The sequence below is a fragment of the Spermophilus citellus genome (genome assembly GCF_964194105.1).
Source record: "Spermophilus citellus genome assembly, chromosome: X".
Lineage (NCBI taxonomy): Eukaryota > Metazoa > Chordata > Mammalia > Rodentia > Sciuridae > Spermophilus > Spermophilus citellus.
In genome coordinates this window covers 7,844,100-7,871,316 of record NC_138190.1, presented here as the reverse complement: position 1 = coordinate 7,871,316, position 27,217 = coordinate 7,844,100, and the positions used below count along the sequence as shown (strand labels likewise).

The 27,217-nt window shown below is 38.9% G+C and overlaps 1 protein-coding gene across 2 annotated transcripts in view; it reads right to left on the bottom strand.

Annotated features, from left to right (window-relative positions):
* Positions 1 to 370: 370 nt before the first annotated feature.
* FRMPD4 (FERM and PDZ domain containing 4) overlaps positions 371 to 27,217 on the bottom strand; it is a gene marked incomplete at both ends in the record, with an annotated part of 559,025 nt that continues 532,178 nt past the window's right edge. For both annotated transcript variants that reach the window (XM_081278110.1, XM_081278111.1), the window contains 8 exons: positions 371 to 1,695; positions 3,487 to 4,776; positions 5,152 to 6,216; positions 10,928 to 11,066; positions 16,142 to 16,324; positions 17,073 to 17,162; positions 19,620 to 19,746; positions 23,164 to 23,300. In XM_081278110.1, the coding sequence (XP_081134236.1) occupies positions 371 to 1,695; positions 3,487 to 4,776; positions 5,152 to 6,216; positions 10,928 to 11,066; positions 16,142 to 16,324; positions 17,073 to 17,162; positions 19,620 to 19,746; positions 23,164 to 23,300 (4,356 nt within the window). The remainder of the gene's footprint in view (positions 1,696 to 3,486; positions 4,777 to 5,151; positions 6,217 to 10,927; positions 11,067 to 16,141; positions 16,325 to 17,072; positions 17,163 to 19,619; positions 19,747 to 23,163; positions 23,301 to 27,217) is intronic.

Sequence of the window (27,217 nt, the reverse complement as noted above, 5' to 3'; positions counted from 1 at the left end):
GGTCTCCAAGTATCTGCTTGGAAGGAGAGGGGATAGGATTCTTGTTTTGTTCTAACATGGTAGAATTTAAAATTTCACATCATATACCTGGAGTTTTGGCTATATGAAAAATAGCCAAATGTCATCACTTTTTCGTATATTTCTTTTACATGTGTATATATATATATATATGTATAATATAAACAGAATACATTTGATAAGGACGTTTCAACATTTCATCAATGTAACTTTTATCTCCTATTTTATATAAAATAACAAAATATACAGAGAGAAGAAAGGAGACATCTGTTCATCGTACACATAAAGTAAATAAAAGTTCATGTATGGCTTTGCAAAGGTAGATTATGATGTGACTTTCATATTTATTTATTTATTTATTTAAAAGCATCTTGAGAGAACGTGTTAGTGTGCTTACTAGAGCGGCCATGGTGGTTGAATGTCGTGTTGAGAGTCCAATATTAGGATCCCCAGTGGTCTTTCCAGTGGCTGCCTCTGCAGCTTTCAGGAGACATATGTAGTTTATGACCACTTCATCGATCTTTGCTACAATTTCCTGCTGCTGTGTTTCTGAGTTCACGACTTTAACTAATCGCATGCAAGCTTCTGTTAGGCAACAGAGCACTTGAAAGCTGGAAGTCATAGCTAGAAGCATCTCCTCTGGACTTTTCTCGGCCATCGCCATTTTCCTACAGGCACTTCCCAACTGTCTGGACTCGATGGATAACAGTTGCTTGTACTGAGAAAGTGTAAGGTCATATGTTTCAGGGCGTGACTCCTCTCTCTTCCCCTTAGTTGCCCTGACAAGGCAAAGCAGCTCATTGGCATCATTTTGGGCTGCAAGGAACCCATCAGGCATTGTGTATGTGCTCTCCTTTAGTGCACTTATTCTTGCAATCCGGGCATCAAAAGCCAGATTGCTGAAGTCCAAGTCATCTGGGCCATTCAGGTCTTCTGACCAGACTTTCAGCACTGACCCTCTGGTTAGCTCCCCTCCTTTCTTCCAAATCCCAGCAGCCAGGGATGGACTGGTTGGTTCTGGCATGGCGTGAGTCATCTGGGGTGAATAGAGGCAAGAGACCCGAAGGGTGGCCTCTCCCTCCTCTTCTTCTTCATCACCATCTTCATCCTGCCCTCGGTTAAGGAAACAGTAGCTGAAAGGTCCTCGGCATCTCCAACTGCTGCCCTCTATCTTCCGCAAGGGTAATGTCCTATACTGCTTTGAGTCTTTGTGAACCACTGGGGACCTTTTGTGAAACTTCCCCTCAGGGCTAAAGTGCATTGAGCTTTGGGAAAAACTCTTGGTGAGCTTCTTCCCCAGAGGGAGTTCTGCTCGCCTTTCTGAACCGGCCTCCTGTGCTTCTGTGATACCTGGATACTTCAAGCTGATTGCACCCTTGGTTCTCTCTCGGAAGGTCTCCAATGCTATGGATCCTGAGAGGATACTGCTGCTATGCCTGAGAGCCCTCTGGCTGGGGGGTGTCCTGAGGCTCCCCCCTCTCAGATCCGGTGGCCGCCAGCTCACAGACTCTCCATATGCCTGATTTGCTTGGGAGAAATCATTAGGGTCTTGATTTGGAATTGGCACCTTTGATTCCAAGTGAATGTTTGATGGTAGCAGGATGGGATCAACTTCAGGATGTTGAGACCAAGCTGAAGGCATGCCTCCTCGTCTCTCCTTCCCAGGCTCTGTCAAAGCTACACTAGGGGTAGTAGAAAAACAGAGAGATTCATTAAGCATCTCCTGGGTAGCCATTTTCCCAACATCTCTACATGATGTCTGTCATTTCCCAAGGATGTGTTATAGAAGACCTGCCATATGTTAGGGCCACCCTGTTTTCCAAAGACTGACTCCTGATAACTCATAACTGATTTCCATTTCAGTGAAGAGCAAAAAATACTTGGAATCTGTTATTTCTGGAACTGCTAGTTCATTGGAAATTGTCTAACAATCACAGACATTTTCCAGGAGAGAATGGTATTTCATGAACTCCCTTGCTTCCAATAATTACCTATTGAAGTTTAGAAACATACTTAGAAAATATACATTTTGTTTCTAGATTATTGAAAAATAAAATATTTAAGTTTTATTTCAAGGGAGTTGGGTTTTTCTGGAATTGCATCAGTTACCTTTTTAAAAATAATTCATTAATCTAACCTTTCTAAGAGGACAGAATGAGGTATGAGGTTTGCCTGGTATGGGGTCTAAAGTCAAGACAGTGGGAAAGTTGTTCAGGTTTTCTTAAGAAAAGCTCTCATGTGAAGAAGAGCAAGAGGTAACTTAGTTAAAACTCCCCATAAACCATGAAGGATTAAAGAGTGTGTTTCAATTAATTTAGAGGTAAAGATGTGGTTGGGTAACTGGGCATAGTGGTGCATGTCTGTAATCCCAGTAGCTCTGGAGGCTGAGGGGGGTCTCAAGTTCAAGGCCAGCCTCAGCAATTTAGTGAGGCCCTAAGCAACTTAGTGAGACCTTGCCTAAAAATTAAAAGGCAGGGGGATGGAGACCTGGCTCTATATTTAAGGACCCTTGTACCCAGTACCAAAAAAAAATGCAGTTGTGTGATGAGAATTAGGTATCATTTACAGGTTAGTTTACACAGGTAAGCATGGCCAATGGTAGACTTTGTAAAAATAGTAAAGTTGTAAGATTTAAAAAGGTGTTTTTAAGAACAGGAATATAAACTAACCCATATATCTATTGACCAATATTGAAAAGACACTATGGATATAACTTGAAACAAGAAAGTATAAAGGAGCATCTGCTTTTGCTATCTGATGGCCAGCCATGTGTATTGATGAGAGGCATATGTGTTCACTATATGGAAAGTAGAACAGTGAAGGTAGGTACAGAATGTGGCTAGATTCTTGGTTCTACCTGTGTCTAGATTTTATTATTTGGGGGAAAATAAAGCAACTCATCATGCATACCCCCCAAATCTTCCTAACTGTGGTATACCAGATACTTCAGAATATTCCTTTAGGGGAGTTGTCCAGAGAAGGAAAGAATCTGTAAATTTCCTGGAAGGCAAATGATCTCTCAGAACCCCTCCAGTCTCTGTAATATTCTTCTCTGTTATCCTTCTTTGTCTCTCAGTAACAAAATGGGAAAACTGGAAATGAGATATCTTGAGAAGGAAATCAAATTGTTGTATGACTCAAATCAATACTATCTTGTAACCAAAAGTTATACTGGGCCCTGCTAAAAGTCTGCATTTAGAATTTAGAAAACAAATAGTGCTCCATCAAATTCTTAAAGGAAGAGCAGAACAAATTATAAAGAGCAAATTCCATTTTCACTCTTATTCCAGACCTAGAAACTTAACAATTTATTCACTACCAGGGGGATCAAGGATTGCTATTTAACATTTCTATGGCCATTTTTGGCTACCTTTGACCTTTCAGATGTTGTATTTTTAGGTTTGTTATAAGTATGGTTTACATGGTCCTGGTGTGTATTGCAAAGCACTAAATCCATCATTGCTGTACCTGTGGTTTCCTTAATTTTGGGGAGCCGATGGCATCCATCTCTCAAAGTGCCAAACAAGGGATCGGCATTAATGGCTGTGTGCAGAGCAGGCACTGTCATCCGCGGACACATCCCTTCTGCCTGTGGGTGCAGTTCCTTAAAGTTGGCTCCATGGTTGGGAAGGCCAGTGGCTCTCTCCTCTGAAGGAATATAACTCACGCCTTTCCCAGAAGCATCTGGAATCAAGTGCTTTCCCATGGAGGGGCAGAGGGGCGACTCCACAGGAGTGGCACAGGCACTGCCGCTGCTGCCTGGACCACAGCCTGTGTCCACTGAAGAGCCTTGAGAGCTCTGTAGAGAAAAATGGCCCTCACTCTGCAGGGATGACATCCGCTTGGCCAAGTGGTAATCACAAAGGCGGGCCACACCCTCTTCCGCCTCTGGAAGCTTGGAGGAATGGTCACAGGTGGGTGAGTCAGCATCCTCTGGGTTATCTAAGTCTTTGGCTGAAGACACACAGGCCACATCTGTTAAGAAGCGGTCTCCTTGGCCAAGTCCTGAAACATCATTCATTTCTCCATCAAGAGCCCCTTCCTCTTTCCCTTCGGCCTCCCTTGCCCCAAGACCAGAAGCTCTGGGAAAGGCTTGTCCAGCTGCTGCTTCCAGTCCACCTTTCTCTGTGACCCCACCTTCAGTGGCCACATACCATCTTTGGCTGTCCTTGCGAAAGGCAGTTCTCTCTAGATTAAAAGTGCTGAGGTGTTGACTGTCCCTTGAAGACACAGTACCAAATTTCCCTTTGGCGTCCTCTTCCATCTCTGTTGTTTTGGTTCCCTGCTGTTTTTTTCCTGGTATGTTTCCACTTGTGGGGACTTTCCCCTCCCCCTCAGCCAGCTTGCTTTTCCTTTTGCTGGTGCATGAATATGCCACCGACCCCATGTGCAGTTTACTAAAATAGTCAGTGACCGACTTGGTCTCCATGGTTTCAGGCTCCATCTCCATGTGGTCCGAGTGAAGTATCTGCTTGGAAGGCACAACTTTGGACGGAAGGTCGGTCACTGGGCGAGCAGCCAGGCTGTGGGAGGACTTTGGAGGCAATGCCCCTGCAGGAGCTTTGGAGGTGGGAAACTCTGTCTGCTCTTCTGCGAGGGGGTGGTAGCCTTCATGAGTGGCCAAGAACATGCGGGAGAGGCTCTCTGACTGCTTTTGTGCTGCGGCCAGTTCAGAACTCTCAGTCATTTCAGAAGAATTAGTTTCATTGCCCGAGTCTGACGAAGACTCAGGACTATAAGCCCGCAAGATGGCTACACCTGCATGCCGTAAAAAACAAGAAGCAATTAATGGATGTATCAGAGGCACTTGGAGACATGTAAGAAAATGGGACTCATTATTCTTAAAAAACAAAAACAAAAACAAAAACAAGTTTTTCCCTTTTCAGTAAGGACTCTGAATTTATTGCACAGTTGTTCCAGAAATGGGGGTGGGGGACGTGCCATATGATTTAAAAATAACAAAGAAAGCACATACACACACAAAAAACACCCATGATGGTAGTTCAGCATATTTATGAAATGGGACAATGCGTGAAATGGAGAATACCACGTAACAGGACTCCAAAGACAAATGGCTCGAAAGGATGGAATGACACAGTTATCAGTGAATAAATGTAACAATCGTGAAAGAACCTGAATTGTCACTGGTCTGCTGTTCTTCTGAAACAGATAGAGCTTCTAGAGCTTCCAGCGTGGAAACAACAGCATTATCCAATCCCTTCTCGCACTTTCCCTCAGCACTAGTGGGCACAGCATCGATGAGGGACACGGGGATCTCATCGTTTTGCAGGCTGCTGCCTTGCTCCTTGTCTTCACGGAAGGACGTTGCCTGGCTCTGAGTGTCCTCCTCATCAGAACTGTCTCTAAAGCCAGGTGGGGGTGCAGCAATGGCCATGTTCAAGGAACGTAACAGGAAGTCATCCTCATTGTCATCACCTTCCGGAGGAGGCAGGGACGTGAGGTCAATGATGTCATCACTTGACCCAGACATGTTGAGGATGGCTGGCTGGTTCATCTCGCCCACCACAAGGTCCTCCTCACAGCTTACCTCATCCTCGTCCTCTGCATCATCAGTGTTTTCTGCATAACAGATGTCATGCAAGAGGGGCTCCTCTATCCCCTCAGGGGCCTCAAAATTTTTCACATCACCTATGTTTGCATAAACAGAATTTGCCACAAACTGGATGCTCTCTGTGTCTGGAGCGAGATCTAGGTTCTTCATGTCATTGGCACTGCCGATGTAGAGATTCTTCTGCTTCTCCAGCATTTCTGGACTCTCATCTAACAGTCTCTCATAGCCAAGAGTTGGGGGACTCATACCATCATCCAAGGCAAGATCTCCAAAAATAAAGGACACTTTAGCTCCTCTCGGAGATTCCTGTGCTTTCTTTAAAGTTTCTGATCCTGAGAGGGACATCAGGGACCTCTGGGCTAGACTTCTGTAGTCTGCCTCACAGGGAGCATCACCAGGCTGGGTCAACTGCTGGTTAAGTTCATCTGGATTATAGGTGTTGTCTATATACAAGTGCCGGTGGTCCTTTGGACACATGGTGCTGTCTGTAATCTCAACTGTCTTCTGTTTTGAGTCTATATATGTTATCTGAGCTTCTTGTTCCCCTTCGCCAATGAAGGTGGTCATTTGAGGCATACAGTTCCAATCTGGGCCAAGGAGGTTAGGCTTTCCTTTATTTTCAGCTCCTAAAGAGAAAGAATCATGCAAAGACACATTACTGTAATATTTTTTTGGTGGGAGGGCTTTATCTGTGTTTCTTAATTTAATGGCTTATAGCATCACTGTATAAATACAATTATTTTACTTCCCAAATAACAAACAGTACTGCCCAATGTAAGTTCCAGGTGCAAGGATTCCTTGTTTAGGAGAATCACCATTAACAAAACTGATGTGAGTGTGTGTATATATGTATGTGTATATATATATATATATATATATATATATATATATATATATACACACACACACACATACATACACACACACATACATACACACACACATATACACACACATACATACACACACATATCAGTTATATATCTATATCTTTATATATAATTGCTATATTATTATTAGAATACCTTATTTCCATATATGAATATAAATATATAACGTGTCTTTTACAAAGCTGATAGGTGATATTTCAATAGGCTATTATTCTAGAAAATAAATTGTTCTTTTCTCTGTAAAGTGAGATCTAACAGTCTTCACTTTGTGGTGGAAGATATTGGACTTTTTTCTCATTGAATTAATAGAAGGTCAAGGATCTTCATACTTCCATCACACTTCCTAGAAAGTTAAAATAAATATTGTACCTCTACCTTCAGCCTATTTATATCCTACTGAATGTAATATATTCATGTAAAAATGTCAGCATGAATCGCTATATGTATGTGTGTATATAAAGAGTATATAATGTTTAAGGTGGAACATTCATTCACAAGTAATGTACGTCTCTCTGCCATTTCTAAGTATAGTTAATATTTAGAGTGACTTTAATTTTTGTTCTTATCATGGGACCCATGAAGATTTGTTTGATGTTCATCATGAATTAAAATTGTATTACCCTAATTAAATATAATTGTTGTTGGGCTGGGGATGCGGCTCAAGCCGTAGCGTGCTCGCCTGATGCGTGCGGCCTGGGTTCAATCCTCAGCACCACATACAAACAAAGATGTTGTGTCCACCGAAAACTAAAAAATAAATATTAAAATTCTCTCTCTCTTTCTCTCTCTTTAAAAAATATTATTGTTTTGTTTGCTCTTCAAGGGTCTTTAAATATGGAATTTTTAAGTGAAGAATAGCTCTGATATTTAACAAGATGGGGAATTTGGGTCATTCTGTGACTATTGCTTTGTAGATTCTAGAAGAAACCTTTTGACCAAAATTTAGGACCCTTCCACTTTTCCATCTGTTCCCTCAAATTGCCACTTGGCTCAGTTTGGGTGACACTGTCATCATACGTATAAGACATATAGAAAATAAAATTGGTTTTACTAAAGGAGTTTTTGCTCCCCCCAAATTATACAATAGACTTCATGCTGAACACTGTTGAGAGTCATTTTACTAAATATATATATTCATAAATAGCAAGTAAAAGATATAATTTTGAAGACATTTAATTATATACTAGCCACAATTACATCTTACCTTATAATCAATATACTGCATGGGAGTTCAACATAATTTATCAACTATGAAAATTTAGGTTATGATGGGTTCTGTGGGTGTATACAGGTGTGCATATGTGTTTGTGGGGGTGGGATGTTGAGGAATACTTGTAACAGCTAAGTTTAGACCAGGTATTGGCAATATTTTCCATAAATGGAGGGCTAGAGAGTAAATATTTTAGTTTTTGGAGGCCAACTGTTTCAGTACAGCAACAACTAAACTCTGATGTTTTAACATGAAAGTAGCTATAGGTGATACATAAACAAACGGGAGGGAGTATGAGCTGAGTGAGTGGCACCCCCAAAATGTGTCCACACTATGATCTTATTTGGAAAAAGAGTTTTTCAGATTATTTCAAGGATTTTGAGGCAAGATCATCCTGAATTATCTGTTTGGGCACTAAATCCAATGGTGAGTGCCCTTGTGGTAGTAGGAGATTTGGACCACACCAAGAAGAGGTGAAGATCATGTGAAGGCAGAGGCCAAGGCTGGAAATGTGCAGTCACATGGAATGCTGACAGCCCTCAGAAGTGGGAAAGGCAAGGAAGGATCCTCCTCTAATTCCTTTGGAGTTAGTACAGTCATGCTGACACCTTGATTTTGGCCTTCTGGCCTCCAAAACTGGGAGGGATTTATGTTGTTTTGGCCACCAGATTTGTGATAATTTGTTACAGAGACCCTAGGAAAGTAATACAATGTGTGTAGTTAAATTCTAATAAAATTTTATTTGTAGTAAAACTCATGGTTTAGACCAACAAAAACACTGAACAGATCAGAAAGCTAAAAGCAAGTTAATGATATTTATTCAGAGCCCCCTGAAGCCCAGAGATACAAAGGTATGGAGTCAGGGATTTTGAAAATGCTTAAAGGTATATTTTAAAGATGGAGGAAAATAAATGGAGGCTTACAGTTCCTTATTAGAGATCTTAACTAAGGTCTATCTCAGTTTGTAATGAGAAGAAAATACACGCTCAATTTTAGCTTCCTTCCAGAAGGGTATACTTATTTGGCTTCCTGGAATGATTGTGGAGACATGGAAGGATCTGGGGTGAGAACTTAGATCTGTTCTGTGGCTTAGCCTCCAGTGGACCAGGGATGAACTGATCTTATCAGACTTTACTCCTGATATTTCTCAAATCTCAGGAAATCTGTGGCAGTTTCTAAAGAGAAGATGTGCTTGTAGCCACTATAGGTACTAAGTCCCAGACTGCTGCTCACCTGAGGTCTACCTGTTTTGTTTCGGGATGTGCTCTCTCTCCCTTATCCATCCTACCCTTTCTCAGAGTGGAGAAAGGTATTTGGAGCATGTTCCTCACCCTAGAAGAAATCACTGAGAGGTTGAGGCTCCATTTTTCCTCCATACTAATAATACATTTTAAAAAAATATTTTCTTAGTTGTCAATGGACTTTATTTATATGTGGTGCTGAGAATTGAACCCACTGCCTCACACATGGTAGGCAAGTACTCTACCACTGGGCCCCAGCCCCAGCCCAGTAATAATATTTTTGCAACTAAGTTTGCCTCTCAGTTTTACAACACATTTACATTGTAGATGGCTATAAATTGGATAGAAGTGAGACCCTTATTGCTGTAACCATTTTTAGAATGGAGGTTTGGTCTTTTTCCCATACCCATACAATTTAGCAGTCCATGGTGAAAAGGTTTTAGTGTCAAGATAAACATTAAGATTAGAAAATAAAAAACCACAGCTGGGTTTTCAATGTGAAAGGATTATTTTAAGTTGCTAAACTGTTCTTCAGAATTTCACAGGTCATTGCTGAATTGCTCTAAATCCCTTTGCTCAATGAAATTGTGTGGTTATAAAAATATGTGTGCAAACCCTATGTACACTTACTGCCTCCTTTTTGTTCTTTCCCTTTCTCTAATTATTTTTAGTCATGTATGTCTTTCTAGGATTTCTTTGCTCCATCTTCCATCTTCCTCTCCCTTCTATATTTCTATAACTTTCATCCTCAATTTTTACACCATTTTTTCATTATCAACTAATAGGATTAGTAATAGAACTAGTGAGCATCATGTTAGGTGTTGTACATATATTTTTTCTAACACTTACCTTGCAAACTAAGTTTTCAATACCAGTTATACAAATGAGAAAACCCAAACCTAGAGTAATTTGAAAACACACACACTCCGAGGCAGGGTTGGATTAAACCTTAGATTTATTTGTCTGGAAGTCATAATTGCCTTCTAACTCACTGTCATCTCTCTTTTTCTCTGCCTTCCCATTTTCTATGACTACAAGTGCTTTAAGTTACCAAGCCATTATAATAAATTACATGTGAGTCTATGTGCATGTCTATGAATCTGCATGTTACAATATATTTGTGGAATAAAGACATATTTTCTTCTCAGTTTAAAAAGAAGAGAGAGTTTTACTTCCCCCCTTCTCTCAGAAATGGTGACAGAAATTTGATTTTAAGAATTTCTTCTCTTTTAGAAGAAATACTATTTATAGAACTCCTGCGTATAACTTTTTCATGTGTTGGTGGCTTGGCCTTGAACGGTGGTATCCATTAGCCACATTTACTGAAAATCCACTGTAGATAGAGGAAAATGCTCAAATACTTAAAAAAAGTCCTAAAATAAATGAAAAACACCCTCAAAGAAAGAATCAATTTATTATTTTTGGCCCTCCTTGTCCTGTCAAGAGGTTATATTGAAGTATTTCACATCTGTATCATCTTGATGCTCCTATTATGGATCTAAAATGGCTGCCAGAGCAGAATAAGTTCCTTCTACAGTCCCTGAGTCCAAGTTGTGGGTAGGACCTACCTCCTCCTGCTGGAAAAGCTTCCTGAGTTTGGGAAAATTTTGACTACAGGAAGGAGGATCCCAGGCAGGTGGGTCTAAGACATCTTAAGGAACGAGTAGCCCTAGAACAGGGGACTCACAATCATTAGTTGGGTATTCCATTATTAGTTCTCTGTGTCCTGGCCACTGTAAGAGTGAGGCAATACAAATGTAGCCATAACAACACACCTGAAATTTACAAGTGCCATAATAAATGTGATAGGGAATCAGCATTTTTAACAATTAGACAATGTTAGCAATATTTGAATGCTTTTATATTGTCTGGACATAACTTTTTCTATGTGATCAATTTTAACTCTTTAAGTAACATCTTATTATTGTTAGGTGATGTCTGGAAACCACAGTGGTGGTGAAGGAGTCACTGCTTCATTAGTTTAGAAAGAATATACCTGTGTCCTGGGTCCCTGCATTTTTCTTGTTGGCCATGTTAAATATCGACCTCCTGGAATCTACCAGCAGCCTGTAGTATCCAGCTGTCAAACAGGCCAGGTTCATGGCATCTGAGGATTCCATCAGGAGTGTGATGGGCTGTACAAAAAAGATGTTTTGGTCAAAGCCATCCTCCTCAATAACCTCCCTCAAGTGGCAACAGCTGCATTTACACTCATTAAATAGAGAAGAAATTATTAAGCAAAAATTGCATTGGAGAAATGTGAATGGGAAGAAAAAGTCAGGGATAACACAAAGTGCCTTAGTGAAAAACATTTAGGATATATAACTTAAAAAATCTGGACATTTATGATCTCTTCATGGTCAGATTAGAAAAAAAAAACAACAGCAACAACAAAACAAATTGATTTTCTTCTCGAATAGTTAACATTTTAACTATTTATATTAGTTATAAGTTACATCCATGACCAGAAGTGAATTCACAATGTGAAAATCAGAAGAAGATTAAATTTGGGGTTCATGGTGAAAATTAGTGTTAAAGAGAAGATTAAAAATCAAGCGGAAATTTCTGATGAGACTGAATGAAATACAGAAGACAATTAGAAACTGTTTTGAAAATTTATACTCTAGTAAAATAGAAAACCTCAAAGACACTGACAAATTTCTAGAGACATATGGTCAACCCAAACTGAGTTAAGAGGACATACACAATTTAAACAGATCAATTTTAAGCAAGGAAATAGAAGACACCATCAAAAGCCTAAAAACCAAAAAAAAAAAAAAGCCCAGGATTTACAGCTGAGCTCTATAAATCTACAAAGAAGAATTAATACCAATACTTCTCAAATTATTCTATGAAATAGAAAAGGAAGGAATCCTTCCAAACTCATCCTACAAAGCTAGTATCATCCTAATACCAAAACCAGGAAGAGACACATCAAAGAAAGAAAATTTCAGACCAATGTCCCTGATGAACATTGATGCAAAAATTCTCAATAAAATTCCAGCTTAATTGCATAGAAAAACACATTAAAAAATAGTGCATCATGATCAAGTGGGGTTCATTCCAGAGGTGCAAGGTTGGCTCAACATATGGAAATCAATAAATATAATTCACCACATCAATAGATTTAAAGATAAGAACCATATGATTATATCAATTGATACCAGTGAAAGCATTTGACAAAATACAGTACTCTTTCCTGTTCAAAACATTAGAAAAACTAGGGATAGTAGGAACATACCTCAACATTGTAAAAGCTATCTATGCTAAACCCAAGCCCAATATCATTCTAAATGGTGAAAAATTGGAAGCATTCCCTCTAAAACCTGGAATAACACAGGGATGCCCTCTTTCACCACTTCTATTAAACACAGTCCTTGAAACTGTGGCCAGAGCAATTAGACAGATGAAAGAAATTAAAGTGATACGAATAGGAAGAGAAGAACTCAAACTCTCACTATTTGCTGATGACATACCTAGAGGATTGAAAACACTCTACCAGAAAACTTCTAGAATTAATGAATTAGCAAAGTAGCAGGATATAAAATCAATACTTACAAATCAAATGCATTTCTATATACCAGTGATGAATCCTCTGAAAGAGAAATTAGGAAAACTACCCCATTCACAATAGCCTCAAAAAATAAAATAAAGTAAAACACTTGGGAATCAACTTAACAAAAGAGGTGAAAGACCTATATAATGAAACTATAGAACACAAAGAAAGAAATTGAAGAAAACCTTAGAAGATGGAAAGATCTCCCATGCTCTTGAATAGGCAAAATTAATATTGTCAAAATGGCCATACTACCCAAAGTGCTATACAGATTCAATGCAATTTCAATTAAAATCCCATTGTCATTCCTTATAGAGATAGAAAAAGCAATTATGAGGGCTGGGGTTGTAGCTCAGTGATAGAGTGCTTACCTAGCATGTGTGAGGCACTGGGTTCGACCTCAACACCACATAAAAATAAATAAAGTAAAGGTGTTGTGTCCATCTACAACTTAAAAAAAAAATTTAAAAAGTCATCATGAAATTCATTTGGAAAAATAAGACACCCAGAATAGCCAAATAAATCCTTAGCAAGAAGAGTAAAGTAGGAGGCATCACAACACCAGACCTTAAACTACACTACAAAGCTATAGTAAGAAAAATGGCATGGTACTTGCACCAAAATAGACATGTAGACCAATGGGACAGAATAGAAGATACAGAGACAAAACCACACAAATACAGTTATCTCATATTAGACAGAGGAGCCCAAAACATACTTTGGAGCCCAAAACATACATTTTTTCTTCAACAAATGGTGCTGGGAGGACTATAAATCCATACGCAGCAAAATGAAAATAAACCCCTATCTCTCACCTTGGACAAAACTCAACTCAAAGTGAATCAAGGACCTAGGAATTAGACCAGAGACCCTGTGCCTAATGGAGGAAAAAGTAGGCCCAAATCTGCATCACATTGGATTAGGCCCTGACTTCCTTAATAAGATTCCTAAAGTGTAAGAAATAAAATCAAGAATTAATAAATGGGCTGGACTCAAACTAAAAAGCTTCTTCTCAGCAAAAGAAACAATCAATGAGTTGAAGAGAGACCCTACATTTTGGGAGCAAAATTTTGCCACACATATGTTAGATGGAACACTAATTTCCAGGATATATAAAGAACTCAAAATACTTAACACCGAAAAAACAAACAACCCCATCAATAAGTGGGCTAAGGAGCTGAACAGACACTTCTCAGAAGATATACATTCGATCAACAAATATATGAAAAATGTTCAACATCTCTAATAATTAGAGAAATGCAAATCAAAATTACTCTAAGATTTCATCTCACGCCAGTCAGAATGGCAGTTTTCAAGAATACAGACAACAATTGGCGAGGATGTGGGGAAAAAGGCACACTCATACATTGTTGGTGGGACTGCAAATTGGTACAACCAATCTAGAAAGCAGTATGGAGATTCCTTAGAAAACCTGAAATGGAACCACCATTTGACCCAGCTATCCCAATCCTTGGTCTATACCCAAAGGACTTAAAATCAGCATACTACAGGGACACAGCCACATCAATGTTTATAGCAGCTCAATTCACAATAGCTAAACTGTGGAACCAACCTAGATGTCCTTCAGTGGATGAATAGATAAAAAAAAAATGTGGCGCATATACACAATGCAATTTTACTCAGCATTAAAAGAGAATAAAATCATGGCACTTGAAGTAAATGGAAGGAGTTGGAGAATATCAGGCTAAGTGAAGTAAGCCAATCCCCAAAAAACAAAGGCCAAATGTTCTCTCTGATTAAGTGGATGCTGATCCATAATGGGCGGGAGCATGGGAAAAATGGAGGAATTTTGATGGGGCAAAGGGGAGGGAGGGGCCAGGAGGGGTCATGGGGGCAAGGAAGGAAAGATGGTAGAATGAGATGGAGATCATTAACCTAAGTACATGTATGACTGCACATATGGCACAATGCTACACTGTGTACAACCAGAGAAATGAAAATTTGTGCTGCAGTTGTGTACAATGAATCAAAATGCATTCTGCTGTTACATATCCTAATTAAAATAAATAAATTAATTAATGATAATAAAAGACTGAATGAAAACTGTCAAAGATATCTAGGAAAAGGATACTTCTGAAAGTAAAGGTACATTTACAGGAAGGTTAACTAGAACTGAGAGTTGAGAAAAGACCTTGATAAAACTTTCTGGAAACCAATGATATTATATAATTGGACATGTATCTTGGGTGTTCAGGGAAGGAAATGTTGATAGAGCAATTTTTTTTTTTTAGTTAGGAAGAGTGTGTTCTTGTGGAAAGTGAAAGAACCTGGGAGAGAAATAAGGGAGCAACAAAAAGCAGACATGAAGAGAGGAAGAAACAGGTCTCTACTGTCACTCCCAGGAATAGGATACTGGTCATGCTCAATGTCCCTGATTGGTAGAATAGAAATTCCCATCCAAAGAACCTGTACTACTTGTTGAACTATCTTTCCTTCAACTATAGTTGTGGTCTCCCCTCAATCTTGAAGCTATACTACCATTATTCAATACAAAGGAGGACACCATTAGTAGGGTCTCACTATTCATTTCTATTTAGATTAAGGCTGACAGCAGACCTATAATGACCACATTCAGTTCATTCTTCTGCCCTTTTCTCATTATGGGGTTATTTCCCTCAGTATCATTAGTCATGGACTAGGACAGACATTCCAAATACATTATAAGACTTGTAACTTGCCATGAAGTCAACTGGAGTCCTCTAGATTCAGCCCATGAAATCCTATGGGGCATAGATAACATGTCCTAGTTCCATATTCTCTCTTTCCTGACCATTTGTTCCTGTTGCAGAGTGTACTGATATATCCTGATTTGCTCTAGAAACCCTTTCCCATAGCTTCCGTTATTCTTGATCCACTCTTCCCAGAACACACTGGTGGTAGTATGGGCATGGTTGGGTCTTCTCTGACCATCCTCAGAGCATCCCTGCTAGCTGATGCTGTCTCTTTTGTGGAGGCCCTGTCTCCTTTTGAGTCTAGTGCTTTTTCTCCATAGAAACATTAGATACATTAACATAGGCAAAATCCAATGACTCAAATTTACTGGAAGAAGAAGGGGGTGGGAAAAGGAGACCTGGATTGTTTCCTGCTGATTTCTGATAAGGGGAGTAGAGTTTAGCCTTTTGTAGACAACCTCGGATGGTTGTTTTAAATAGAATGACCATGACATTCCTAGTGGCAAGATGTTCAGTCAGTACCAATTTCTACAGCATGAGAAGACAAACTAAAATACCCATATTTTCCAAAAGAACAATCACATATGGTCCCAACTTAATGAAAGGGAATAGGAATTTTGAATAAAGTTAGGGAAAAGAATCTCCCTGACTCTGAGTGAATCAAAAAAATCTCCCCTAGTCTCTGCCTATGGCTCAGTATTATAAAATAAGAGGGACCTAGAAATGAGATAGCTTGCTTTCTCATGTATAGATAAAGAAATGAAGCCCAGAGAAGCATAGCAAATCGCCCCCAAATCACAGCAGACTGGAGTCTCAGGCCTGAGTGGGATGGGTTTTCCTGCACCTCAGAGCATTGCTGAGACTCTGCACACATTAACTTCTCTGCTTTGTAAATGCCAGCAGTGTTGCCAGAAATGAGATGTTTAAACCAAGGTCATATGTCAACATTTGAAAGGCTTACCTTCACATCTAGCACATGGAGCTCCACCCTCACCAAGTTCTCCTCTTCAGTAAACATTTCAATCCTGTTGACATGGCTGAAGTCAGCTAAAAGTGCTACCAGATTGGTTTTGGTGTTTATGACATGGCTTATACCATACCGTGGCCCAACCAGGAGAGTCACTTCTGAGCGCTTTTCTGCCTGCTGAGAAGAGATGGTGACAAAATATTTTAAAACTCACACTTTCTGAAGCACCATGCAAAGTTGAACCTGAGAGCCTGTTTTTATAAGATTATATTTTCTTTTTTATTTAGAGAGAGAGAGACAGAATTTTTTAATATTTATTTTTTAGTTTTCGGTGGACACAACATTTTTATTTTTATGTGGTGCTGAGAATTGAACCCGGGCCACACGCATGCCAGGCAAGTGTGTTACCACTTGAGCCACATCCCCAGCCCTAAGGTTATATTTTCTTTAGAAAGTACGTCTGGGTCACATTGTACTACATCATCCAATGAGAAGAACCAGATATATGATCACATTGAAGCTCTTGTAAATTATGAATAATATATAAAGAGAATGTTATCATAACACAATAAATTCATAATCACAATTTTTTTTTTTTTTTTTAGAAATGAGGTTTGTGGCTTCTCTCTTTTTAGTGTCAAAGAAACTTCTGGCTCAATGATTTAAAAAGCAGCTGTTGTTAGAGCCCTTTGATTCTCCTGTTTCTTCACATTTTTCTAGGGCATTCTGCAATGGTGTTATCTAGTTTAACATTTTTTTTTTCAGATATTTTCAGACAGTGGTGAAGTCAATTAGAAATGAAGGCTGGAAAAGATTCATAGCTGATTTGCTTTTGCTTCAGGGGCAGTTCATTGAAGACAGCCTCTGCAGTGATATTTTATGGACCTCTATAGCTTCTGATAAAAAGCAAGAAAGCAGAAATTACCACTAACGTTGCCTTGAACACACGGCCCCCATACAGTCGCAGGTCACTGAGGAACTTGAGATAGTGAACCTTGGCTTGTAGTGCAGAGAGCTGAAGAGAGAAAAGAAAACTAACTTGTTGACTCCGTTGGGTGTGAGTCCATTTGGGCTAGAGACTGACTAGAAACAAGGGACAAATTAGAAGAACAATTTCTTGCTGGGGAGATGGAGTATGACAAGACCCTTCTTTAGGAAGGAGAGTAAATTGCTATGTATTTGGTTTCCTGCTGATAGATTGCAACATGACATCAAGATTCAAATCTTAATTCATTTGAGAGAAATGCATGGGGAACTCACGAGTATGGGGATGTGGGCTGAGATGTTTGACAAGTGAGAACAAGTTCATAAAATGTTCCATGGAAACATCTGCCCATTGGGAAGTTTCAAGAGACGAGTGGTGCTTTCCAATTGCAACTAAGGACAAAGGTGGATTGCACACAAATTCTCCCACAGCACAGGAGACTCACCTGTATGTAGTTTGTGGGAGCTGTTTAGAATACGCACCTGGAATCTATGCAAAGCCTTTTAAACAGGCTCTTACACCTCCCCTCTCAAGTTTCTTCTGGTCTTTGCAAATTTACAGGGAAAATGAACTTTCTGAACTCCAATCATTGTGGAAATGTTTGAACTTGCTATATAAGTCCTTGTTTGGTTAATTCAACTCTGAGAATCTGTTGAGTTTCATGAATGAGTTACAAATGAAATTTTATCCAGATAAAGTTTATCTTTATAAAGACTTAATGTAGGTCCCCACATCATTAAAAAAGTATTTCGATTAAAAACATGTCCATGTTTCATACTGAATGTGCCAGGAATGTTTATTAAGGGTGAAATTTTCCAACAAGGCTTAGATGATCTTTCAGTAGCAATGCCTATTAAATTCTGTTTCACTTGAAGGTACTATCCTTTATGTAATTGTTATTTAGTGCCATTTATTATTGTTATGATTATTATTATTATTACTATTATTTTGTGGTACTGGGGATTGAACTCAGGGACTCACACATGCTAGGGAAGTGCTCACCACTGAAGTACATTCCCAGCCCTTTTAAAATTTCGATTTTGAGACAGGGTCTTGCTGATTTGCAGAGGCTGACCTATAACTTGTTATCCTCTTGCTTCAGCCTCTCAAGTAACTGAGATTATAAGCATGTGCCACTGTATCTGGCTCACTCATCTTACTTTTTACAAAAACTCAACATGCTTTGCAAATTTTGAAAGCAAGCCACTTGTTATAAAAAAGCTTAGCATTATAGAAGGACAGTGATACATATAGAAATGAATAGAACTTATATTAGTTCCTAAATTATTATAATGCAAATGGGTCAGACTTTAAAAAAATATCAAATCAATTAGTAGAAATTAGCTTTGGGCAAATCAGAATGGAAATTTAAAAAAAATCTTGACCCAGGGCATTCCACTATATTCTTAAAGCTGAATGTTCACTGCGATGGGACAAACATACTCCCATGAACTGTAAGTGAAAGGAGGCTGAGAGTGTGTTGAACCTTATTACACATTAAAAAATGTTATGGGGCAGGGAGAAAGGAATAGAAATAATGTGCCTTAACTAGTAAAATGACTTAGAATCTGATACTAAGATCAAAGAATTATCTACATGGACCATGATATACATGAGAGTCATGTAAGTTTCTATAGCCAATAACAATTGGAAAGTGTTCTTAGGTTGTTAGCCTGCTCCCTATTTTATGTGCCAATAATTCAAGTCTCCTTCTCTTTCTGGTTATTGGAATCATTTTTTTAAATTATTTACAAACCATACCTTTCTTTTCTGACCAACAGTATATTTTAAAAAGTCTTCTGTGTTTCTCCTACTTAATAAAAACAAATACAAAAGTTTTAACACTAATGATGAGTGACAGAAATAATTTTATCTTCCTTCTAAAAGTAGGATTTAATCCAATAGTTGTCAGTAGGGGTGATTTTGTTCCCTAGGGCACAATTGGCAATGTACAGAGACATTTTTCTTTGTCGCAATTAGGGGAAGGGTGAAAATGGCATCTGGTAGGTAGAGACCACAATGCCCAGGACAGCTTCCCTTCCCCCTGCGACAAAGAATGAACTGTTACAGATATCAATTATGTTACAGTAGATATACCCAGATTTAAAAAGGGCCCCTTTTTGGCTGCTATACATTTAAGCTGGTCTGAACAGTAAGCAAGAACATGAAGGAAATGCAGCATTATCTTACAGTTCTATTGTCTAATCACAAGGTCTCAGAGGCCATGCAAGGTAGGCTCGTGAATGTACATGTCTCGTACAATAAGGGATTTCTAACTTGTAAGAAGTACACAGGTTTCCATAAGGATATTTGTTTTTCATTAGTCTTAGAAAACGTTAATGATTTTTTTAAAGTTATAGAGTGTTACTGCCTTCTGAAAATATGGTGCTAAGTATTTTATTCATGGGCTAATTTTAAACATTTAAAAAAATGCATGCAAACCTCCCTCTTCAAAATCTATTTTCTATTAAGATGCAAATGTGATACCTTTTTACCCGGTGGTACCAAGTTTTGATTTGCTTTGACAAGGTGTGAAAGTGCTTTCTTTATGTTCTTCTCTTTCATGCTTTGCAGCACAGCAGAGGGAAGAAAAGTCTCTAATCCCCATTCTTTCCTGCAAGAAAAAGCATATCTTTAATTTCACATTCCTGTGATGATTAGTTATCTAAGACAAAATGGCACTCTGATGTTTGTTGGAACAAATGAACTCTTGGTAGGGCAGGGAAGCAGCTTTTAATTTACATCCAGGAAACATACTATTTGATCATTAATACATATGTTTGCATTTTAAAAGAAACATATTCCTTACTCTCCAGAAAGAATGCTAAGAAGGCATATGTGGACCAATGGAAATTGAAGAGGCATTTTGTCCAACCCATTTCTGGAGATTAATTCACATGTCCAAGTTTATTCTTTCAATACCTGTTTCTATCCATTTCTTTGTTTATTCCCATTCTCACATCTCCCTGTCTGCCCACATTTTCTCTCTCTTTCTCCTTCTTCTCTTAGAAGAATGGTTGCAATTTCTTCATGCCCCAAAGCATCTTCCTTGCCATTCTCCCTCATCAGTGGCTCATTTTCTAGAAACTCACAGTTCTTTTATCCCAGTCAATTCATGTGTAACTCCTTCCATCAATATCTCTTATACAGGGGGCAGGTTATGACCCTCAAGTATGTCGGTACTTACAGGAAGTATACATCTATCATGGATATGGATATATAAGAAAAAAAGCAGCACATAGGACTGGGTAAATATATTTTTGACCCAAACCCCAGCAATCGTTAAACCCTCTTCTAAGAAGGTTTCATATTTGAATGCTTAGAAACCTATACTGATTGTTTGTGGGCCCAACGAGTGTCATCTAAATTATAAAGAGCTTCAAGAAGATTCTGTTATTTCTCCTTTTCCAGATCCTCTCTGAAGAAGGGTAAGAAGAAATCAGCATACCTCAGTAATGCAACCCCATCAGTGTTTACGGCAGCTCAATTCACAACAGCTAAGCTATGGAGGCAACCTAGGTGCCCTTCCATAGATGAATGGATAAAGAAAATGTTGGATATATACACAATGGAATATTAGTCATAAAGAAGAATAAAATTATGTCATTTTCTGGTAAATGAATGGAACTGAAAACTATCATCCTAAGTGAAATAAGCTCATCTCTAAAATCAAAGTTTGAATGTTTTCTCTGATGTGCAGAATCTAATTTAAAATAAGGGGGGATAAAAAACCAGAATAGAAGTAAGATCAGAGGAGTAGACAAAGGGGAATGAAGGGAAGAGAGAAGGAATGGCATAGGAAAAGTGAGTGGAGTGAATCTGACTTTACTTTCACATGTACATATAGAAATATAGCACAGTGACTCTCACCCTCACATACGCTCATAAGACACTAGTTAGAAAAAAAGTTGTAAGTAAATAGCACAAAGATAGGTAGATTTATTGTCATGTATAACTAAAAAGAACCAATAAAAATAGAAAAAAACCAACCTCCCCCCCAGTTCACCATTCATGTTCTTTGTTAAAGATGCAATTATTTGTGATCACTATATTTTTTCTTCTTCCTCAACTTGTACTTATTATTTTAATTCATTATTTGGCACTCTTGTGGGTGGCCTTTTAGTTCTACTTTTATCATTAATTAATTAATTTACTTTGGTACTGGGGATGGAACTCAGGGCTTCATGCATGCTAGATAAGTACTCTACCACTGAGCTATAGCCCCAGCCTGGAATTATTACTTTAAATAACTACTTTTCATATCTGTATGTTTTATCTTTACAATCAGACCACAAGTTCCTTGATGCTCAATGAATATTTGTTGAGTAAAGGAATTGATGATGACACTATTGTAGAATCTGCAAGATTCTTAGTCAAGCTAGTTATCTCTGAGAGGTTTTTGACTCTACAATCTGGGAAAATGTTCAACCTGGGAAAATGTGGCTACAAGAGAGTAGGAACAGAAATGCATCTTAATTGTGTGAAGATCTGCTCAGGTTGTGCAGGTCATCTTTTCAAATGGCAGCCAGTTTCATTCGTCTCTAAGAACTTCAGAAAGGAGAGTGGGAAAAGGTGTGAATATGTCCAGCTGCGTCTGAGACCTCTCTGTGAGCTGTACCTCTCTCAGGCTACAGTCACTGCAGGTGTGTGGCAAGGGAAAAGAGAGAAACCATCTGGGAGGAGTGGGTTGAGACTCTAACTGAATATGAGGGTTTGTCTCTAGGCATCAATGGGTGAATTGAGAGTTGCCAGAACAGTAGCACTGAAGACAGAAAATTGGAGTTCAAATACTTTCCAACACAAGTTCATGAGAAAAGCCACTTTTCCCCCAGGTGGGTTAACCTGGCATCATGTTATTTTATAGGCAGCCCATGGGAGTCTTCTTTGGAAGGTGAGATTATTGTTAGTTTGTCCATCTCTTAGAGGTGGGGACAGGGAGAAATTCAAGGCAACTTTAAGCGTTACATGGAGATGGGGTTTTGGCCTGGTCATGAACTCTGAAATATGAGTGTTCCAGTTTCTTAGCATAAAGAACTGCCAGCACGAAGTAAGTTGGGGGTTGATTTAGGCTTTTGAATCACCTCCAGGGAGACACAGAGCTTCCTTTTAAAGGATGACCCTTGAATATACTCACTTATATAGACTCATCAACTGAGGGCAATACACACTGTCTTTTTTCTAAGACAAGGGGATCTTCCCTGGCTGAAGAAGTCTATGGAAGCAGTTGAGTGGAAGACTAAGCAAGAGAAGGCATTCATAACAAGATATGATTCACAAAGTAAAGTTGGTTTGGGGCATCCTTTCAATTTCAGTTTTCACTACAAATACCATGCTTCCCAATTATGGCATTATTTTTTTAAAAAATATTTATTTATTTGTAGATGAACACGCAGTACATTTATTTTTATGTGGTACTGAGGATTGAACCCAGTGCCTCACACATGTAAGGCAAGCACTTTACCACTGAGCTATAGCCCCAGCCTGGCATTAGTTTTGATACTGCATTTTGACCATCTCAATTGATCTCAGGTTATGCAGACACTTTGCAAACACAGGTGCCTCAAGCCATCATGCAAACTGTTGCACAACAAAAGGTCCCCTTGCCCCTTCCAGTGAATGGCCCTGTGACTTGGGCAAATTACATAATCATTCTATGCCTCAGTTTGCTCATCTCTAAAATGAACCTAAAATCCCACTGCAACTATAGGGACATTGTGAGAATTAAACAAGTTAATGCCTGAAAGGCACTGAGATTAAAGCTTGGCTTGGAACCAAATCCTTTTAGGAATTTTTAAATGTACACTTCATTTTAAATGTGACCCTCATTTTAACTACAATTTTTAAAGGCAGATTATGTAAGTAATGGATCTGTTCCACTACATCAGGGACATGATATTCATACATTTGCCTCTGGTTAACAAATGCTCTGCTACAAGCAAGATCAATTTTGGAAATAAAGATCAAAAATACACTGAGGTGTTAAGGAGGCAGCATCTCTGTCTCTGAAATGACGCTGAGAGCCAACACTTACTCGATGTATTTGAGCGATATTTTCTGCGTCTGCTTGGTGGTAACTGTTGCGATGTACATTTGTAAGGCGGCCAGCCGCAGGGCTATGTCGTATTTCAGCTCCGGCCCAAATCGCTCCTGAACCACATCGTTACAGCTCTGCGAAGAGACCAGCAGAGGGCGCAGCTCGTCAGAGAATGGGCCACCCCTCTTTGCCTTAGAGGAACAGGTGACACGCATTTCCCCCAGCGTTTTCAACCTTCACTTCAAAGGCAAGGAGGCTAAAAGTGGAAACATTTCCACCGTGCTGCTTGGAACCGCGTCAGTGTTTAACTGCACGCACAAACACAGAGACCACACAAAACATTTAACATTCATCGACAAGCTGTTATTTAAATATTTAGCTTTTTGTAAAAATAATTAGAATTTTAGGAATGAAATTTCCAAACACAGGTGCTGCAGCTGAACACGCGAAGCACTGATAGCATAATATGGCTTTTGGAGTTAGGCTGTCAGAGTTGGAATTCTAGGCTCCTAATTTGTTCTTCCATTTCCTAGGGGGTGTGAACTCGGGCAAGTGTCCCCTCTTATAAAGTGGGGGAAAAGCATCAAGAGTCATAGGGTTGTGTTGAGGATTACCTAAGTTGATGTAAAGCCATTAGAATTTACCTGGTAAACTGTAAACGCTCTTACAGATTAACTACTGTCATCAACAACATTCCTCTCTGCCTTCTCTCTTTCTGTCAATCCAGAGCAGCTTCAGGGAGGCAGAATCAGTAAGGTGACTGGGTTGGCAGCTCTGGACTTCTACCCAACTGTTCTGCAGTCTCAGCTTTGCCAATGGCTACCTGTGTGTGAAACCTTGCCCTGTTAGCGTGTACGCCTGTGGCTTCAGTTAACTCATCTGTGCAATGGGGATTCACACTAACTGCCTCATGGGAGCAGTTCAAGCATTCAGTATGTGTCCACTGGCACACTCTAAAGGGCAGTTATTCAAATTTTCCATTCATTTGAATGCCCTGCTACTTCAAAAGTGTAACTCTGTGGGAGTCATTCCACATCTCCAGGTGTTAGTTTGTACATCTGTAAAATGGAGAACACCTAACTCCTAGAATCTGTTGTAAAGATCAAATTAAAGGGTGACTGAGAGTGTGTTATCAAGTGCAAAGTCCTGTATGACCACAAGAGTTGGATCTTAAAAGAGTAGGGTTCTCATTCTTTAGGAACAAAGCAGTGAGCTAAATGTTGACCAAATCACAGCATTGCTTAAGTATGATTTACATATGTTTACTTATTTTTGTTATGGGAACCTGGGTTCTTGTGCTAAAGAATATATTTAACCCTTTTTTAAAAATCCTTCTTTTCCTTATTCTTTGCCTTGTCCCAAAAGGATTTCAAATGGAAACCTACATCAGGAGTTGTTTGTCTCCTCTCAAGAGAAGCACATTTTAATCACTTCATATATTGATTTTGAGAGAGAGAGAGAGAGAGAGAGAGAGAGAGAGAGAGAGAGAGAGAGAGAGAGAGATTGAGATTGATTTAATATTTATTTTTAGTTTTTGGCAGACACAACATCTTTGTTTGTATGTGGTGCTGAGGATCGAACTCGGGCTGCATGCATGCCAGGCGAGCGCGCTACTGCTTGAGCCACATCCCCAGCCCTTTATATATCGATTTTACTACAATGGGAACATGTACCACTGTATGGCTTCTGCATACAATATTGACACTTGGCATACTTAACCAATGCTGTGCTGGCCCTGTATGCTGCACATTCTATCCACCTGTGATGTATGCATGTCTTCTGGCCTGTTGCTTTACTGTTAAGTGTGAACCCACATTTTGTTACCCTTTCGCCCCCAGTGTGCTCTTTGACCTTTGTTTTCTGATAAAATCTTAAAGCTACCTGGAATGCAGGGGACCCCTTGTTGGAAGGGGGTCTGTCATGAGACAAAAGCAAGGGAGTTTAAGTTAGGGAAGTCTCTGAAAGCAATCCCAGGCTACCATTTTTTTTTTTCTTTTTGGTACCAGGGATTAAATCCAAGGGTGTTTGACTACTGAACCACATCCTTAGCCTGTTTAATGTTTTATTTTGAGACAGCATCTTGCTAAGTTGCTTCAGGCCTCCCTAAGTTGCTGAGGCTGGCTTTGAACTTGCAATCTTCCTGCCTTAGCCTCCCAAGTCACTGGGATTACAGGTTTGCACTACCTAGCCTGACTGCCATTTTGTTTTGCTAGATTGGGTTTACCAATAATTTCCAAGTGCTCAGGATTGTTCCTATGGGGTCCAAGGGAATAACAGACTAGATAGGGTCAATTTATAGAGTCCCATGAAAGATAGGAATAAGGAAACCACTTGGCACAGTGCCAGGTGCGTGAAGAATTTTTTTTTAAGATAAACCATTTGATAAATCACTTTCTTCAATGACTGCTATCACAAAATAGATCTGAAGCAGATAATTTTTGTACAGAATCCAGAGACAAAATCTTAGGTTTGATGCCAGGCTATGTCAGCTACTAATCAAATGACCTCGAAAATGGCATTTCATTTTTCTTGAGTCTCAATTTTCTTATGTGAAAAATGGTCAAATTTTCAACAACAACTAACTTGAGAATTAACAATTAAATCACAAGGCTGTCATGATGCCTGTGAGAATGCTTAAAGTGGAACATGCTTTATAAAAAATGATTAATCACTATTACTTCTCCCAAGAGTTGTGGCTGGGATCATTTTCCCCATCCCTGTTTTACCCTGTATTTAACCAGACTTTTGGGTGAATTTTTTTGACAAGGTAGTTAGTCAATTATATCAATAGTTCAGAGGGATCCTTGAGAATTATTGTGAAATCTGAATTTTATATATATATATATATATATATATATATACATACACACATATGTGTGTGTGTGTATCATTCTTTTATTACTCTCAAGTATATTACTTAAAATACAGTTACACAAGTGAATGGCAATCACTGTTTTGCTAAATAGAGGTCTTTGGGCCTATGAAATGTTCATTTGCAATTAACGTTAGGTGTTAAAAAGTAAACCAATGCTATTAAAGTGTTTGAAAACATTTTGGAGCCTCTTAGGTCACATTTTGTTTACTAATTGGTGTACCAATCTTTTTCTTAATACATAGGAGACAGGAAAACGTCAGCATAGCCCATCATAATTATGAATTAGAATAATCTGGATTAATAGTTTACTGTTAATACACATGCTAAAATCTGTTAAAGGTCTTAAGGCCCATTAATAACTAGGAGATTCATAGATATCATCACTCTCTAAATCTGTTTTCATCAGCATGCCTTAACTAGTCAATGGTGACTATTCTTGTTAGGAGATTGCTAAATAAAATTGATTTTGTTTTTCTATAGTGACATACATTGTTTCTGCTTACTCTTTGATTCTCTAGGTTAATTTCATTTCACCTTTTTAGTAGCTTAAAATCAACATCACACAGGTACCACTTTGCAAACCTGTTTTCTTATATCAGACAGATATGTTATTTTAGATACACCACACATTCTGTGATGTGGTCATTTCAACGTAGAGAGTCTGAGGCAAAGAAAGTTTCATTTCCTATTCTCAGTGGAGGATATATAAGATGATAACAGCTTTATTGTGGTCTCTATTGCCTACCATATATGGTTATCCATCTCCCCTGCTGGCTACTCCTTGAAGAGGTAGCTAATCCACCACCTACACAGCACAAAAGGTGGGAAAGCAGAAACATTAGTCTTTTTCTGCTTGTCCCTAGGCAAGATATCCAGACAGCTTTTCCCATTCTGAGACAAGTCCCACAGGTATAAAAGATGTGTCTTTTGAGTAAGAAATATCTCCATGCATTAAATTTGAGCAAATACACCTTAATAGAATCAGGTTTAAGGTTTTCCTTGTCTACTTAAGAGGAAACACAAGCATGCTATTCTTTTATAAATATAATGCACTTGTTGTGTTTAAACAGAAGTAGAGTCAAATGGATTTAAAGCACCATCCTGCAATCAGGATGCATGTATAACTATAAAAAATAATCATCAAATGTATCTGTCTATAGCTAGAGTGTGACTGGC